The following is an 18,943-nucleotide window of genomic DNA, read 5'->3' as shown; positions in this document are numbered from 1 at the left end:
TGAGGCTCTTTCTTACAGACAATGTATACTCTTCTATCCAAAGTGGTTAAGGTCACTGTCAAAAGGGAGCCCTCCACTGCGAAACAGCTCATGCTTCCTGGTTGGCTGAATCCAGCAGGACACCTCATCAGAGCCTCTGTGAATTATGTTGGGGTCTATCATGCTTCAGCTCAACTCTGTTAGTAGGAAACTCATGGACTCAGGAATTTTTGCAAGAAGGGGGCTCATTTCATTTTCTCTTCATGTTCCCCATTCCTTTGCAAAAAAAAAAAAAAAAAAAAAAGGACAAAAATTCCATGGCACATCCATTGTCCACTTCTTATTTTAAGACTGATTTGCCTCTGCTAACTTTGATTTAGGAGCTCAGAATCCCAACACTATTATTACAAAAAAAAAATTTATTTTCAGAGTTGCTTTGTTGAACAGATGGTATACCAAAGTGCATAGTTTGGTTGAAAAATGGGTTTTTTATGTTCCTTGTGTTCGTCATTCAAGTTCATGGCCATCACCCATCACCACCTGAGAGTACTTAGTGCTAGGGATAACTAAAAGGGAGAATAAATCCTGCTTGCTTTGAACACAGCCCAGGGTTCACTGTATGTTCCTGTACTGGCCAATGCTAATCAGCTCTTCCCTACTCCTCCCCTCTTTTGTGCTTATAAATCAAGAGGCCTCAGTATTAGTCACCATGAAAGAGATAATTAGTGAGTACAGGCTGCTACCTTCATAGATCATTCCGTGCCTTGGATTCAAGCTAAGCCAAGAAACTGGAGCAGGCAACATCACACAATTATGAGTTGCTTTAGCAGAACATTGTTTTATGCAAGGCGTACGATTCTGAATGTACCCCGCCGGCTGTTGTAAGGATAGCTACGATAAGAGGCCGAAGGGAAGGTTACCTACCCTCTTTATACGGTTTTTCCTTTCCTAGACTAAAAAAAAAACGTGACTCTGGAACCCCAAGAACTTGGAACAGCAATGGTTTCTTAATGGCATGGTCTTCAGAGTCTGGTACTTTCAATACCTTAATCCTCCACATAGATACGGCAGCAAATAAGATGTCCCTTTGTTCTGCCGGGAGATGCTATATCCTCCCAGGAAGCTATGGCTTGTGCCCTTACCAGCCATTTGTCCAACTGGAAAATTCATTTCCTGCTCTGGCACGGCACATGGTCAAGGGCATTGCTTCCCCCAAGAAAAGAAAGCCTGTTTCCAGTCCAACTAAATAGTCTAGGAACTTCCTTCCCATGCGTTGCTAACCAAATATTGCTGGCTTGTGTGGAAGTGTTCCACTCATGTATTTATGACTTTGGAGCTGTTCAAACGCATGCTGGCTTTTATTTTTTCCATCACACAGCGGTTCTTCCAATTTTTTAGTTTCCCATATCAACCACTTTGCTATTTTTAAGCAGAACAATTGCAAGCCAAAGTAGCTAATCAGAACAGTAAAACCTTACCAATTCAAGCCAGCAGCTTGAATTCTTTCGGTGAGGGGAAGACTAGCATGAACAGCGGGAGGCCTGTTTTCATCTTCTATAAGCTAAGGGTATAGGATTGTATAATCAAAGTCCTTTTCTACTAATATTAAAACCACATCTCATCAAATCTAAGATGCCATTGATCATACAACACATATTTTATGTGCCAACCGTTTTAAATATTGCCACTGGTTACATTATTCCAAAACACGTTTAAAGATTTCCCTGCAGTGTGTGGACTGGTCGCATCAGACTCCTACGGGTTTGAAATCTATTCAGACAAATTTGGTGACCTCTCCTGCCCTCTAGTTGTATTGTTTGGCATGAAATAGTCCAGTCCTTTTGAATGATCTCAGAAATGAAATATAACACTGCTTTTTATCTCCTTGGGGGCATCTTCCTTTCTAAGCAAATAAAGCATTTGCTTGTCTCTTTGCAAAAAAATATGGAATTGCTGTCCTCCTCCTAACAATGAATATTCACTTCATCAACCTCAAACTTACACCCCACTCCTCTGTTTTTGAGGCTCTTAATATATACAGTAACTTCTCACTGCAGTGCTGAATCATAATGTAAACCTTTTTCTAAGACATTGAATGGCAATGAAATTCCATGGCATAGTATCAAGAATGGACGCAACTCAATGAAAGTTACAAGATGGCCCTCGTGACTGTTTGTCCTGCTCAGATAATGCCATCTGCATCATGACGGCAGCTTGGCAGTCGAAGCTGCCTGACTCCCTCCACCACCCATGCATTCTAATCTCAGAGATGTTAAGAGTATGAACAAACCAGCATCCCAGAATGGATCGATTATAGAAGTAACTACAGTCTCCTGATAACTTAGTGTATCTCTGGCAGGGTACTAAAAATCTTGACTTAATATCGACCTGAACTCACAGCAGCCCCAAATGTATATGTAGATGAGGAAGTTTAACCAGGTTAACAAAATTGTCCCAGACTACACGGGCCAATCAGAGCGAGGAATCTGATCCAGACAATAAACCATCCTGTCCACCAGCTCTAGGTTTCTACAGACCTTGTAAATTGGGTGCATATCAACCGTAGATGGCTGTTGGATTCCTTTTACTTTCAAGAATGTGAAGCATCTCTCCAAATAGACTTTCAGAGGGTTATTTAAAATAGCTGAACCACATAAGATTTTCTATAATGAATTGATAAAAATAATTATCGTCCATTATAAGCAAATGGCCATTTGTTAAAGGGGCTCACCCCCATGATTTCTGCCTTCTCAACAACTGTGGGCGCTGCTGGGGCCATCTGCAGCTACTTGCTCACCACAGTACAAGATCGTCAACTCATCACCATCTTCTGACCAAAACCGTACCTAAGAGCTGAAATGACTCTCTCAGTGACATATAGATGAACAGTCACGGCAAAATATGGACCTGGATCAGCTTATACCTTGGCCTCATGGCCCTTGGATCTGCTCCTCAACATGGAGAGTGAACGGTTATTAAAAAATTATGGTTTTCTTTTTATAGACCATGAATGTAGTTTTACTTTCCCAATGTTAGAAGACATGACAATGAATGGGACTTCGGTGCACAGGAGTCCCCGGCCCCTGGTTCCGGCCAGCAGCCCAGAGGTGAAGTATGGAAGCCTGCAAGTTTGCCTCTAGAGAATGCCAATGCTAAGTAGCCCCTGTGGCTTTGTGGTGATGGCGATTCTGTCTCCACAGACAGTTAAATATGGAATCTGGGAGGAGCTTTGTATCTATGTTCAGTGTTTTGGGAACCAAACCCAAAAGAAAGGACTGAGTGTTACTAAGGGCTTTTGTGGTCAAAATAAACACCAACAAGAGGGAGTTACCAAGTCCAAACAGTTGAGAACTGCCTGTCTCAAACTCTAGTCTTATAGACACCATGAGGACTGTATAAATTTGCATGCCAGAGGCCAGTGGAGAGAGTGCTTTAAGAGAATGCAGAAAGCATTTTTTTAAAAAATTGGTTCCTCGAATCACTAAATCATTTAGTTAGTAAGTGTATATTGAGCACCTACATGGAATAGAGGGAGGGTGGGACTTGGAGCAAACAACTCCCGTTCCCAGTGCAGCAAGCATGAGTACTTGAAGAAACTGGGCTGAACAATGAGCAAAGCTAAAGCCTTTTCTGACCTCCCACTGTTTTTTGTTTTTTTTTTTTTTAACAGCTGTAAAGGTGCTTCCCACTATGGCCTGACCAAAGACAAGAAGAGGCGCTCTCAAGATGGCTGCCCAGACGGCTGTGTGAGCCTCACATCAACAGCGCTCTCCCCAGAAGTCTCTGAAGCTGCCACCGTCTCCTTGGTGACCAATGAGCCTGGTTTAGACAACCCTGCCTACGTGTCCACAACGGAGGATGGTCAGCCAGCAGACAGCCCATTGGACTCTGGCCGGAGCAACCGAATGAGGGGTGAGTCAAGTGGGTGGTTGTCTGGGAATGGGCTTCTTGCCTTGAGATTGCCCTCTGTGGAATATTTACTGTAGAAAGTTCTAGAAATTTTTTTTTTAAGGAGAAATCATTCTGGTAGTTTCGGCAGCCATCCAATGCCCAATTGTGCAAAGTGAAATGAAACCACAAGTACCTCAGATCATTAAAAATGTGTAATCGAACTTGGTGGATAGGGCCAAGTTGGGCCTGATGATTCACCACCCCATAGTGTCAGCACCTTCCCATCCGTGCTGCTCAAGAAAAGTGCTGCTACCTTCAGTCCAGCCCAGCGAAAAAGAAAAGCAAGTTTTTAAACCATACATATTTCATTGTAGAAAATGGAGACAGAACAGAGAAGCAAATCTCATCGTCCTATCTCTGAGAATTAATCACTGCTCCTATGTTATTGTATATATCTAACCAGACATGCACATACAGAGGATTTCTGTGAATGTGTATCTACTATTTCTTCCTTCTCTCTTGTCCTCAGCACGGCCCTTTGAGCGATCCACTATCAGAAGCAGGTCTTTTAAAAAAATAAACCGAGCTTTGAGTGTTCTTCGAAGGACAAAGAGTGGGAGTGCTGTTGCCAACCAAGCTGACCAGGGCAGAGAAGATTCTGAAGACACCACTGCCCCTGAAGGTAGGCGACCTCCCCATGAGTCTGGACATGGGCTGGGCTTCCAGGATGACCTCAGGGTGACGATAACCAGACCACCATCCACTTTCTAAGACACCTCTCTTCACAAGGGCATAAAATATTTTTTACCTTGATCAGCCTACTTGTTACACAAGTAACTAAAGGCAGAAATGATTGGTCTCTTTCCACAGAGGTTGAGCAAATAGGTTTTGGAGCCCTTACCTTCAGGTGCTAGCTTAACACAGTAAGAGATAATAATTAAGTGAAAAGCGTTTAGAACATGGCTGGCATGCAGTAAATGCTATGTAAGTATTTCTTTCTTCTTACGACCATGTGTAATGTGTGGTTCTGAGTGTGCTTCTCATGCATTAACTTATTTAATGCTCACAATGAACCTGTGAAGTGGCTACTATTATTCTCCCTCTTTTACAGATAAGAACATCGAGGCCCAGGGAGATTACTTAGCTTTGCCCCAAATTACCTTGCCCGACTTTGAATTCCAGTAATGTGGCTCTAGAATCTGGGCTCTGTTGGATCTTAGTTCCTATGTGTTTATAAATGCAGCTGGGAAATACCTTTTTTTTTTTTAAATTGTGTTATGTTAGTCACCATACAGTACATTGTTAGTTTTTGATGTAGTGTTCCATGATTCATTGTTTACGTATAACATCAGTGCTCCAAGCAGTACATGTCCTCCTTAATACCCACCACCAGGATCACCCATCCCCCCTCCCACTCCAAAACCCTGTTTGTTTCTCAGAGTCCACAGTCTCTCATGCTTCATCTCCCCCTCCAGTTTCCCCCCCCTTCACTTTTCCTTTCCTTCTCCTAATGTCCTCCATGTTGTTCCTTATGCTCCACAAGTAAGTGAAACCATATGATAATTGACTTTCTCTGCTTGACTTATTTCACTCAGCATAAACTCTTCCAGTCCCATCCATGTTGATGCAAAAGTTGGGTGATCATCCTATCTGATGGCTGCGTAATATTCCATTGTGTATATGGACCACATATTTATCCATTCATCTGTTGAAGGGCATCTCAGCTCTTTCCACAATTTGGCGACTGTGGACATTGCCACTATGGACATTGGGGTGCACAGACCCCTTCTTTTCACTACATCTGCATCTTTTTATCTTATGTTAGAACTTCAGAGCAGTAACAATAGCTTAAAAAAAAATGGAGCTTTCTTGTGTTCCAGGTAGTTTTTGTCCTAAGCCATTTAGATGTCACAATGCTAAGGGGTAGGGATGATGATGATTTTCATTTTATAGCTGAAGAAAGGGGACCCAGAGAGTAACTCGGCCAAAGTCACCCAGCTAGAAAATGACAGACTTAGGACCTTAGCTCAGGTTCTCCAGCTCCAGAGCCCACTCTGGTAACCACTGGGGGAAGCACCCTCCCCTCCTAGGGGTTTGAGAGGTAGATCCCAAACCACTGTCTTTTTCATGCCTTCAGAGACTCCATGAGCAGTCCTAGAAAATCCCCCTTGCTTATTTGTCAGTGCTCTTCTCTGCTCACGTATACACACACTACATGCCCTCACCACTCTGAGCTCATTACAGTCCTGTGAATACTGTCTGTCACTCTCCCTTCCAGGCTGTTGTTCAACTTTCACTCCCACACCCCTTCAGCTGCCACTCTCATTCCTCCTTCCAGGAGCCGCATAGGTTTGACCTCCTCCTAGAAGTCCTCCCTGACTTCCTCAGTCCTCTTTCCTTTGTGTTCTCGAAGCCCCTGCATCTTTATTATAGCGGGTGTCACTTTTTACTGTCACTACCTCTGTAAGAGCAGACGTTCTTTTGTGAGTCTGTATCCTCAAGGTGGAGCGTCATATCTGGTACATACAGTTGTTCCCTAAATGTGCCGGGTACGTGGGATTACAACTTCCTTTCTGCCAGTCCTCCCTCTTATGAAAGGGTTCTGAATTCTCCTCCATGTAAAGTTTGCTTCTGCCCGCATGAGATTTATTTGCCTGTTTCTTCCAGAAAACCTTTTTAGTAAGAGATGACTATGTGGAAGTTACTGGCCTAGGCTCTATAACTTTATATAAAGATGATCAAATCCAGTTCCTGGCTTCAAGAGACTCATTCATGATTAAAGGAGGATAAAATACCATGAAGAGTGAGCTATAAATAAATGGCAGCCCCAGGGAAAGGAGTGTCACTCCCCAGCAGGCAGTGTAACCCGCGTCTGTGGAGCGGTTTATGATCTGGGGGGGCACTGGGATCTTGACTCTGTTAGAAAGTAATGGGAGATGAGGTTAAGGCTAGATTAGAAGGGTCCTGGACGGCATCTGGGAGTCTTGACTCGGGGTTTTTGCAGAGTGTTACTGCAGGATCCACGCTATGTTCCAGAAAGATGGCCTCTGTGTTAGGTGTGCAGGGGGCTTAGGGTGGGAGAGAATGGATTTCCTCAGATGCTCCAGGAAGCTCTGACTCCAGAATGGGGTGAGGTGTTAAGACTTGGCAAGGCTGGTCATGATGGTCTTTTCAGGATTTGTGAGGCAACGAAGCTTTCAAAAATGGCCAAGTCTCATTACTTCAGCAGCCTGTGGTTGGTCCCATGAACTCCCATGGCATAGTTTATCCATCCTTTTTACAAGGATAAAGAGGCTCCACTGTTGATTGGCTATGCGACCCTGGCCAGGTTACTTAACTTCTCTGAGCTCCAGCATTCTGTCCTCTAAGAAGCAGGGATAAAAAGAATCTACTTCATAGGGTTGTTTTAAGAACTAAACCCCCAAAATACACATGCAACTGGCTAGCTCAATGCCTGGCACATAACAAACACTCAGTAAATAAGATCTTATCCTTAGTCCTTCGGTGAGGACACAATATTGAACAACTCTGTTTTATTCCAGACCAGTGCAAGTTTGGCAGTTGAAAAGAAAAATGTTTTTTAGATTTATGTATTTATCTGAGAGAGAGAGAGAGAGAGAGATTGATTGTGTGTGTGTGTGTGTGTGTGTGTGTGTGTGTGGTGCACTGGGGGAAGAGGGAGAAGAAGAAAGAGAATCCCAAGGAGACTCCCTGCTGAGCACAGAGGCTGCCTCGGGGCTCCATCCCACAACCCTGAGATCACAACCTCAACCCAAATCAAAAGTGGGCTGCCCAACTGGCAGAGCCCCCAAAGAACCCCCAAAATTTAACTCTTCAAGGTCACTAGGGTCTCGTTGGCTTGGTTCTAGTTAACATTGCATACCAATGCAACTGGGTGTGTCCTGTCAGATTCTCAAATCAAACGCCCTGAGTAGTTTTGGTTTGGTTATTGTAAATCTGTTGGTGGGGGAGGGGGTAGACAGGCAGAGGGAGGAAAGCAAGAACCAGCAGCTTTGATTATGTCTAAATCTTTCTTTGTTCAAAGTGATTTTTTTTTAAGTCACCATTCCCTGTCATGGGACCTGTTCCAACAAATGCTTATGGGAACGCCTACTTAATGCAATCAAAGTAGTTTAAACATTAATTGAACTCAATCACCCAAGTGCTGTTCGCACCAGGAACTGACAGATTAAGGCTGCTGCCCACAGCCTTACAGCAAAGCCAATCGCTTACATTAAATTACATCCCAGTGGAGGTTAAGGACCCACATTGGCAAAGGCTCGGGCTTCCTCTGGCTGCTAAATTGCTTTGTTTATCATGTTCTGCAATACTTTGAAGTAATTTTAATTCTTTCTGTATTGTTCCTGGAGAGTTGAGCCCTTCTTAATGAACTCATAGTTCATTAGGGAAAATGGACTAAGGTCATGGGTTTTGAAAACGGAGCGCATTAGGCAGAGCCAGACCTGCAGTTTTCCTCTTCCCAGATGACTTAATGAAGAGAGAATCTTGGGGCAAAGGCAGCTGTCAGCAGCTACAGGAGACGAAAGCATCTCCACCCTCCACATCCACACTCAAGAAAGGGGGGGGGGGGGCGGCGGGAGCTGCTGTTGCCATCAAACTAGGTGTAGCTTGCCTGGCCTGTCATGGCATCCCTTCTGCATGCTTCTACTCAGACTGAGGCAGAGGATGGCTCCAGCCGGCACTGCTGGCTTATAGGTGTCTAGGGCAAGTCCCCTGTGGGACTTTTGTGAATCCCTGGTTTCACAGAAACCTGAGGAAGGTGACAGGATGACAGGTTACCTGGAGTCCCAGGCCGTGACTGGCCCTGAGGGCCGTCTTACTTTGCAATCCCAGCCAATCCTGTCACTTCCCCACTGTAAGCTCAAACCATCTCGAGGGTAACAGAAAGCCACTCAACAGTCCCTGTCGCTATCAAACCGCACAACTAAGGAAGCTCTTCTGCATGTGGGCACAGGGGTAGGGTGGGGGCTGGTGGGGCAGGGACCCGTGAAAGAGTTCATGTGCAAAGAAGAGTCTCCAGTTAAAAGATAAAGTTTGAGGAGCGCCTGGGTGGCTCAGTTGGTTGAGCGACTGCCTTGGGCTCGGGTCATGATCCCAGACTTCCAGGATCGAGTCCTGCATCAGGCTCCCAGCTCCATGGGGAGTCTGCTTCTCCCTCTGACCTTCTCCTCTCTCATGTTCTCTCTCACTCATTCTCTCTCAAATAAATAAATAAAATCTTTTAAAAAAAATTTTCTAGAAAAAAAAAAAAAGATAAAGTTTGAGACACCCACCTAGACCCTCAGATCTCCTGTGAGCTCTGACGTTAGCAATGCGGCCAGATCAGGGATGAGCTTCTGGAAGCCACCACCTCTCCTTGGTCACGAAGCAGGCTGTGTGACTTCCCTTTATTGACAGCAGTGTCTGGGAGAGAGGCCTGGGAACTCCCTAAGCCTGAAAAAGCAGGGACTTCCAGGGAGAAATCTTCAAAATGGCCTGCGAAGGCTTGTTTGTTCTGTTTTGTTCTCGGTAAGCTGGTGCTGAAACTGTAGTCTCTTCCATAACGACCCGACACTTCGTTCTCCTTCACTGCTCTACCCTCAGGGGGCTTGGGCTGACCTGACACTTGTGGTCTGTGCACACAGCCACAGAACAGTCAGAAATGATGTCCTCAAAGATCTCAGAGTCCAGAAGTGAACGTGGATGATAACGGAAGGCTCAGTGCTGGGAGCAATGGGAGCTTTGGCGGTGGGGGGTGGGGGTGGGGATTGAGATGTTTAGACAGAGCAGGGAGAGAGAGGGATCAGGGTAGAGTTTAATTGAAAGGGATCATTTCATGCAAGTCTTGAAGGAAAAATTGGGTCTAGGCCTAGAATGAAAAACATTCCGGGCAGAGAAACTGATGCTGGCACAGAGGCAGGAAAATGGAAAACATGTACGCGGAACGATGAATAGTTTAGTTTGGCTGAAGTCAAAGTTTGGCAAGAAGAAGAATGGCTGGAAATGTCCGTTGGGTGGGTGTCTTAAATAAATACTGTCTTTGTCCATTTTAGTCTTTCCAAGGTTGTATCACCTGATTCCAGATGGTGAAATTACTAGCGTCAAGATCAATCGAGTGGATCCTAACGAAAGCCTCTCCATTAGACTTGTGGGAGGCAGCGAAACCCCGCTGGTCCACATCATTATCCAGCACATTTACCGTGACGGAGTGATTGCCAGGGATGGCCGGCTACTGCCAGGAGACATCATCCTGAAGGTAGACGCCGTCGCTGTGGGGCCGTGAAAACAGGCTTAATAAAAACCCCTTCAGAGCCAGTCAGGGGATGGATGGAGGAAATGCTAAATAAATGTGAAGCGGTCCCTTTCCACAGTTACTACGGTGGGAGGACTCTTCACCAGAGACTCGTGATTTAATTGAGATGGGTCTTTGCCCTCTTCTGTCTGTCTCATTCTTCTGGTCTCTCCCTCTTTCTGTAGAAGAGTATTTCTGTCTCGGTATCATTTTGTCTGTCCTCTCCTCCTTTCTCATCTTCCCCCCAGCTCCTGTCCCCGCTCCCTTCTCTCCACCTCCTCCTCCTCTTCCTCTCTCCTTCTTTCTACCCCCTCCTCCTACTTTAAGTAACAATAACATAAAATAATAGAAAACCGGAGCATAGATCTTATGTTGTTTTCAGAGCAGATGAATGGAACATTCTGTATTTTACCTAGTCAGCCCATTCCACACACCCCTCCATAGTAAACGTCCGGTGGCTTAAGGGCCCTCCGTGAGAAAAACCAAAAAGTAACCCTAAGTTCTTCCCACCAAGCCACGGACATAACGGGGCAGGTACGTTGGTGGAAAAGCACACCTTGGGCTTTTCTGTCCTCTGAGGCTTGGGTGCAAAGAAGGACATTTGGGCAGAATTCTGAGGAGAAGAGAAAGGAGGAAGGGGAAGGTGTTGATCAGACAGAAGTCAGACACATGACGAGCATGACCAGAAATCCCTCCCTGGGGACGCCTGGGTGGCTCAGTTGGTTAAGCCACTGCCTTCGGCTCAGGTCATGATCCCAGGGTCCTGGGATCGAGTCCCACATCGGGCTCCTTGCTCAGCAGGGAGCCTGCTTCTCTCGCTGCCTCTGCCTGCCTCTCTGCCTGTTTGTGTGTACTCTCTCTCTAACAAATAAATAAATAAAATCTTTAAAAAAAAAAAAATAAAGAAATCCCTCCCTGGCCCTACGTTCCCTGTCTGATGCCCAGAGGAGAGCTTCATCCCATTCCTTCTAAGTGGTTGAGGGGCCGGCTCCTGACACATCATACGCTTTTTCTCTGGCAAAGAAATTCTTCTCTTTTTTTGGAATAAGAGGAGAAAGAATTTAAAGCAGTTGTCCTAACCATCCTGAAACTCCCACTGGCCTCCGAGGTGGAGTATAAGGCAGGGCCTGTTGAGCTCCAGGGAGCGTCCGCGGTGGCCTCAGTGACACTCTGCGTGGCTTCCCCTCCAGAGGGAAGGAGCTGTCCCACTCGGGAGGGTTGCATAATAAGCCATTTTGATTGTTTGGGCCTTCAAGTGGCCCTTGCAGGCAAAGGGCTGTTAGGACGGTCTAGCAGACACCCCTGGCCTTCTCCTGGCCTGGGTGCGATGGGAGAAACCAGATGCAGGATCAGTGACAGAGCAGAACAAGGGCTGTGAGCTCCCCTGGGTGTGGACAAAGGTGGTGAGCTGCTCTGTGCACGAGAGCCTCCATCCTTCCTTGGCAGGCGGCAAAAGCCCAGGATGGTGGGCTGCAGGAAGACCTCTTAAAATTTCACCCTGAGCCTCATTTAGCAATTGGCTGCAAGTACAGGTACAAGAAATCCTACCCAACCATAGAAATCCAAGCAGATTGTCTCTCCTCTACCGGGCCCCTGTCCTTCGACCCTGCGCAGAGTATGGTGTTGCTGTGAAATCGCTTTCTTGCAAAGCAGTGACTGTCACTAGGGGCTGTAGCTTCCCGGCTGGTAATGAAAACCAGAAAGCCCCCTGCGGCATCAGCTCCGCAGATAATTAATGAGGCACAAATGAGCGGGCCAAGCTTGAGGACCTTTAAGTAGGCTAAAGGGATCCAGCCTTGCAGTAAGAGAGCCTAGAAACTCATTCACACCAGTTTGTTTGAAACTATGCAGAATTTTTTTTTTCCCTTTGTTGAGACCATGGGCAAAAGACGTCATAGGCAGCAATCGCCTTAAAACCACACACATGCACGCGCACGCACACATACGTGCGTGCGCGCTGTACTGGGCCCTGGAAATTGCGGGATGGATGACCCAGGTAGTAAAACTCATCTGGGGACTGTTGGAAGGATGCTGTCAGCTCATTTTAATCTCAACAGCAGTTTAGTGCAATCATGTGAACTTAAATGGGACATTTTCTTCTTTTGCCTTTTCTTACCTTCCTTTTTTCTACTCCCCGCCCCACCCCCCTTTCTGCTGAACACTGATTTTGGCAAGCACCAGGAGTGGGGGCTGGGACTGTGGAAATAAATCTGGGGCCCTTGCAGGGACAGGTTGAAGAGAGACGGCATCCACGGGGAGAGCTGCGTGGGCAGTGCGGGTAACAAAAGGAAAGCGGGGCTAGAAGGAATGTCGGGAGGTGGGGTTACCTGGAGATGGGGACAGAGGAGGTGACAGACCAGAGCAGTGTTTAAGGAAGGTGCTGCTGATGCTGTGGGCTTGGACCTTCTGGGAAGGGTTGTGGCGGGCAGAGCTGGCTGATCCGCTCTAGCCTCCTGTGCACACACCCCCACCCCCCCGTCCCACCCAGGTCAACGGGATGGACATCAGCAACGTGCCTCACAACTATGCCCTGCGCCTCCTGCGACAGCCGTGCCAGGTGCTGCGTCTCACTGTGCTGCGGGAGCAGAAGTTCCAAAGCAGAGGCGGCGGACAGGCGCTGGACGCCTACGGGCCCCGCGATGACAGTTTCCACGTGATTCTCAACAAAAGCAGCCCCGAGGAGCAACTTGGAATAAAACTGGTGCGCAGGGTGGATGAGCCTGGGGTGTTCATCTTCAACGTGTTGAACGGTGGTGTGGCAGACCGACACGGTCAGCTGGAGGAGAACGATCGCGTGTTAGCCATCAATGGACACGACCTTCGGTATGGCAGCCCAGAAAGCGCAGCTCATCTGATCCAGGTAAGTCCTGGGTCATTGCCAAGATCCTGGCTAGAAAATGCCGGCATGAGTGGGATGCTCCTTACCCTGACCTACCGGCCCTGTTACTACCATGTGTGACATGCGGTGTCTCCCTTTCAGGGAGCCAAAATTGAAGGGTCAAGTAAGAGCCTTACTCAAGCAAATGATGTGTCTCAAGGTCATGGACATTCCCTAAATGTTGCCATACAATCTGACGGCCTATAGACCCTCAGGGTTATATGCTGCAACCTGACCAGGTTAAGATCACTTAAGATCTGCAGGGCAGTGTCATCCCTATACCCAGTGTGTTATTTGCAGACCCAGGGGTCATTCGGATACATTCTGGACATATCCTAGACATCCGGATGTACTAACTCCCATAAGAAGCTGTGCCCTCTACCTTCCAGGAATCCTGTGGACAGAGACCACTAATGGGATTGGCTAAGGCTAAGCCGCATCTCCATGGCTGAGTTCAGCCTCCTCAGAAAGCCCATGGGAACTCAAATATGAATCTAGGAAAAGGCCCCTAAAAAGAGAAGCATGCAAATTATGTTCCCAATAGCCTGCCATTGGTTCATATTAATTCACGTTCCTGACTGGCATAGCATCATCAAGCCCTAGCATGTATCTTGTTGCCTTTGGCTGGGTCACCATGTTTTTCTGCTGTTTAGTGAGCTGCCATCTTTATTCTTAGAAGGACAGTCTTTGTTATTCACTTCATTTAGCCAAGATGTATTAAGTTTCTGCTGCTCACCTCACCATGTGTCAGGTACAGAGAACACAGAGATGACGGCCTCTCAGGCTCTTCTCTCAAAGGAGCCCATAATCTAGTACAGGGGATGGACTTTCTGTAAGTAATTGCCATATGGTGTGTTAGCATTCTAATGGAGAAATCACGTACAGTGTTTTTTCAGATGAAGGAGAGATTTTTGCTTGCATGGGCTTAGGAATTCTTTACAGAGGAGATCTAGACTGGGGCTTTGAGGAATCAGAAGTTCTCTAGGTAGACATGGCAGGGAGGGCCATTTTTTTTTTTTTAAAGATTTTATTTATTTATTTGACAGAGATCACAAGTAGGCAGAAAGGCAGGCAGAGAGAGGAGGAAGCAGGCTCCCCGCTGAGCAGAGAGCCTGATGCGGGGCTCGATCCCGGGATCCTGAGATCATGACCTGAGCTGAAGGCGGAGGCCTTAACCCACTGAGTCACCCAGGTGCCCCCCAGGGAGGGCCATTTTAAGGGGACACACCACAAAAGAACATTTCCCTGAAATCTGGTTAGGGAAGGCATTAACACCTGGAGCTTGGTGTATATTAACAAAAAGCAGCCATAGACAAAGCCAGATTGGGAGGGAAGGACCAGATCCTATGGAGTTTTACGAGCCATGCTAAATTCAGACTTTATCCTCAAGGCCATGGGGTGTCCTCAAGACCAAGGAAGTGACATGATTTTCTAGATCTCTCTTAAAGTGATAGAGAGCTGATAGGAGAGGGGTCAGATTTGAGGCCTTATCTCAAGAAGCATTTGCGAATTACCTGGCACGTTGCGTCAGCTTGCTCTCAGTGACTCAAGTGTTCGTGCTTCAAAGCGGAGACAGCGAGTCAGCAGTGGTTGACTGAAATTGTACCAAGTTCCACAGAGGACGATAATCAGAACACAGAGCCTGTTTTCTTTCTTTCTTTTTTTTTCTTTTAAAGATTTTATTTATTTATTTGACAGACAGAGATCACAAGTAGGCAGAGAGGCAGGTAGAGAGAGAGAGAGGGGGAAGCAGGCTCCCTGCCGAGCAGAGAGCCTGATGTGGGGCCCGATCCCAGGACTCTGGGATCATGACCTGAGCCGAAGGCAAAGGCTTTAACCCACTGAGCCACCCAGGCGCCCCCAGAGCCTGCTTTCTAGAACCTGATCACCTAAGCGCACACAAGTCTCCCTGCCCTGGCTTCCAACCATGGAGTTCTTCCCGGTGTGAACAACTCTTCTCACTGTCACGTGTGCGGTATCTTCTCCCTCTTCTTCAGGGAGAACCAAGTCGTGTATGATACTGTCCTTTTACGGGTGGACAGCCTGAGGCAAAGAGTGCAAGGGGACTCACCCTACTTCCTCTGTCTTCTATGGTAGGAAGCACATGTGGTGTCCTGCCCCTGAGCTGTGGCTCTTGGTGGTGTCCAGCTTTCAGGGTGATTCTCAGTGTGGTGGATGTTTAACTGCCTAATGGGCCCTGAGGCCCTAGTCTGTGGAGCAGGTGGAAAAGAAGGTCAGAGTTACAGGAGGCATCTCCCCTCTGGAGTTTGTGCGGTCTATTCCCAAGTCCTCGTGCCCAGCTTCAACTTCTTCTCTGAGCACCACACCTACATGACCAACTGCCGACTTGGCATTTCCACGTGGATATTTAAAAGGGCATCTCAGATTTAATGTCTAAAACCAAATCCTTGCTTCTCTCTCCTCTACTCCTCGTCAAACCTGTTCTTTCCTCAGGCTTTTCCAGTCTCTAGAAATGGCGCCATTTGCCCAGTGATTTGGGCCAGACGAATTTCTTACTCTCTTCAATATGCTCTCTTTGTAATCCAGTTCTCACTACCTCCACGGCCTCCCTCAGCCATGCTACCGACGGTCCTGGGGCTCTGTGGGAGACCTCCCAGCCGGCCTCCTGGCCTCTACCCTGATTCTCTACCTCTGTGCTCTGCACGGCGGTTAGACGGCCATTTGCCAAGTCAGTCCCATTGTGTCACTCCTCTGTTCAGCTCCCTGATGCTTCCTAAGACAGAGGAAAATTTCCAAATCTTAACAGTAGCCTTCAGAGCCGAAAGTAATTTGGGCTTTAGTTACCTTTCTAGCTTGATTTCTTAAGCAACATAGGGGATTTCTAGTGTTCCCACCCTTGCCTTCCCATGCTCAGTCACGTCGCCTTCTTGCTGCTGCTTCTCAAAAATTACAAGACCTTTTTCACCTCAAGGCTGATGTTCTCACTGTCCTTCTGACTGGAAGAGCGTTCCACATGTCTTTCTCACTGCCACGCTTCCTTCCGGTCTCCTCAGTTCTCACCTCAGAGAGGCCTTCGCTGACAATGCCACTTAAAATAGCTTCTCTCACCCCCAGCTCTCTATCTTTTATTTAATCTGCTTTATTTTTTCCTACCAACTAATTACGTTATTACCAGCTGGCCTAGTATAGAATAATACAGTAGAGTATTGTATCTCAAGCACTTAGAGAAATGCCTGGCAAGAATGGACACTCGATAAATATTTGCTGAATGAATACATTGAGTCAAGTTATAAAAATGTCAATATACAGAAGATAGCATTTATACACGAATTCCATCTCTTAGGGATTTTTCATCACACCATTGACCAAAGAACAAACACCAGTTCTACTTTCACACGCCATTTGTCCCCAAGATGGAATTTCTACATCTTTTCCTCTCAAATTTGTTTGGTTCATATTGGTTGAGCGCCTTCTAGGTGCCGACAGGTGTGCGGTACACAGGTAAACAAGACTGACACGGTTCCCGGCCTTGTAGAGCTTGGAATATATTCCTGTCCCTGATCTCAGATGCCGTGAAGTCGGCATTTAGCAGGTGATTTTAGCCTGTGTGTGTCAATGGTGAGAAAAGAAAATAGACAACGTTTATGGAAACATGAACCCACGGAACAGAATCCTTTTTCTCGTCATGAGCAAACTGCACTGTAAGCATGATTGCCTCCCCCGCCGCACCCCCACCTTGGGACTAGACTTTTAGGCCATCATGAGTTTTCTTTCTCATGTTGTGTTTGCCAACTCCCTCTGTAGGTCAGTCTGAGCAGCTCACGTTCTAGAGCTTATCTGCCAACTACTCGCTTCGCAACAGGCACAAGAAAAACTCCCTTATTCATGCCATTTGGAAAAATTTGGATTGCATGTGGCATTCTACTTTTGTAGATTAATAACAGAAGAGGGAAAATTTCATCCCTGAGAAAGTAAATTTATGAAGTAAAATCTTGCCTAACAGCAGGACTTCCTAAGAGTCTTCTGCTCATTAAACAAAGCCAACGTGCTTTAGAAGCAGGGGAAAAGGGGAAAAAAAAAAATTCTTTTAAAGGCTTGGGCAAAGCTTGTTGGAAAAGAAGTGGAAAAAGTAGAGTGCTGGGAAAATCCAGTTAAGCAATCTCAAGAGCGGATTTTATTTATGTGATACTTGTAACACACACCAGGCTGGGGGAATTAAACTTAATACCTTCAAACGTGGAGAGTCAAGTTACCAACCAATCCTTGGCTGCCTGGCCTTCGTGTATCTCCTCCATGAATCATACTTGCCTTAGAAAGAAATTCACAGACAACATGTCCTTCTGGGCATGTTTTCTCCCACAGTACCACACTTTTGCCTTTTTCTCCATTATTTCAGGGAAAAGTTATTACAGAGAAGCCACAACTGTTTTAAATTTGACCAGTTTACATATGTAGAGTCCTAACCCCCACTTACTCAGCAGTCCCGGGTGTCATAGCCCAGGAGTGAGTCGGACTCCTCTAGGAGGAGAAGCCTAAGGAGACAGAAGCTTCAAATATAGAGCAATTGACTCCAATAAACTTGGCACAACTTTATTTTTCTCCATTGTCAATTTCTTAATTTTTTTAAAAGATTTTATTTATTTATTTGACAGCAAGAGATCACAAGTAGACAGAGAGGCAGGCAGAGAGAGAGAGAGGGAGAAGCAGGCTCCCCGCTGAGCAGAGAGCCCAACTCGGGACGTGATCCCAGGACGCTGGGATCATGACCTGAGCCGAAGGCAGAGGCTCAACCCACTGAGCCACCCAGGCGCCCCTAATTTCTTAATTTTTTGACCACCTTGTGTAGAATCCTTGTCGGAGGGACGCCTGGGTGGCTCAGGGGTTAATCATCTGCCTTTGGCTCAGGTCATGATCCCAGGGTCCTGGGATGGAGCCCTGTGTTGGGCTCCTTGCTCACTGGGGAGCCTGCTTCTCCCTCTGCCTGCCACTGTCTCTCTCTCTGACAATTAAAAAAAAAAAAATTGCATCTCTGCCCACTTACCAGTGTGGGAATGATTTATGCTGACAAAACTATGCCTATTCTGAGATGCTCTCCTCCGTCTGCAATTCTGGGGCAGTGAGTTCAAATGTATTCGGGAGTTCAAATACAGACAATTAAGAAATCAAGAAAGTAATTTGGATTTCAAATTTGAGTCTCCTTCTTGTGCCTTTTTTTTTTTCTAGGCAACTCCCAGACTTGAGGCAGAAGCTTAAAAAAAAAAAAAATTCAAAGTCATTTGTAGAGAGGATGATAACCTCTAGGTTTTCATTAATACTTACATAGGTGTGAATTTTTTGTTTCATTTGCATGAATTAATATTTAAATGACAAGTAATTTGATCAAAGAACAACCGACAACCAGGCTCTTCAAACTTTTCAAAAGGACGTGAGCAGCCTCTAGACAGAGCCAGAAAGTAAATAATGAACGACTTGTATTACCGACATGTGTTCTGGGTACGTGAGTACTCAGCTTGCGAGTTCTGCACAACTGAAAAAAAGACAGAACTTTTGTCCCCTGGAGCCAGTAAGAACGGCCAGTGAAACAAGACCTGATAGATCAATGTGCTTTTTACATATCAGTGCTGCTAATACGAGTCAAATTCCCATGTAAACCCATTTTCTTAGCATCGTAATAAATTTAATACAAAGGCTAAAGAATACGTGAATGTAAAGACTGTCTCCTTGAGCTGAATTCTTAAAGTCCAGGTGATTTTTATACAGGGCTCTACATTTCATGAACTTTTGGTAAAGCATGGCTCGGTAAACTGTATAGCTTTTTGGCTTCAAAATTTGTGAGTGAATCCCATGCACAGTTCCACACAGCAAATATTTGGGAATCTATTTTTTTTTTAATATTAAGGAATCTTGAGGCTTTGCTACCCTTCCTCCAACTCAAAATATCC

General features: G+C 46.1%; 1 protein-coding gene across 1 annotated transcript in view; it reads left to right on the top strand.

The window, feature by feature from the left end:
• LNX1 (ligand of numb-protein X 1) overlaps nt 1-18,943 on the top strand; it is a 119,777-nt gene that overhangs the window by 77,965 nt on the left and 22,869 nt on the right. The window contains exons 3-6 of the mRNA XM_080796680.1: nt 3,650-3,891; nt 4,400-4,552; nt 9,924-10,126; nt 12,651-13,022. Of these exons, the coding sequence (XP_080652806.1) occupies nt 3,650-3,891; nt 4,400-4,552; nt 9,924-10,126; nt 12,651-13,022 (970 nt within the window). The remainder of the gene's footprint in view (nt 1-3,649; nt 3,892-4,399; nt 4,553-9,923; nt 10,127-12,650; nt 13,023-18,943) is intronic.

Source organism: Martes martes (assembly GCF_963455335.1).
Source record: "Martes martes genome assembly, chromosome: 2".
Taxonomy (NCBI): domain Eukaryota; kingdom Metazoa; phylum Chordata; class Mammalia; order Carnivora; family Mustelidae; genus Martes; species Martes martes.
Note: the sequence above shows the minus strand (reverse complement) of the source record. Positions and strands in the feature narration are given on the sequence as shown.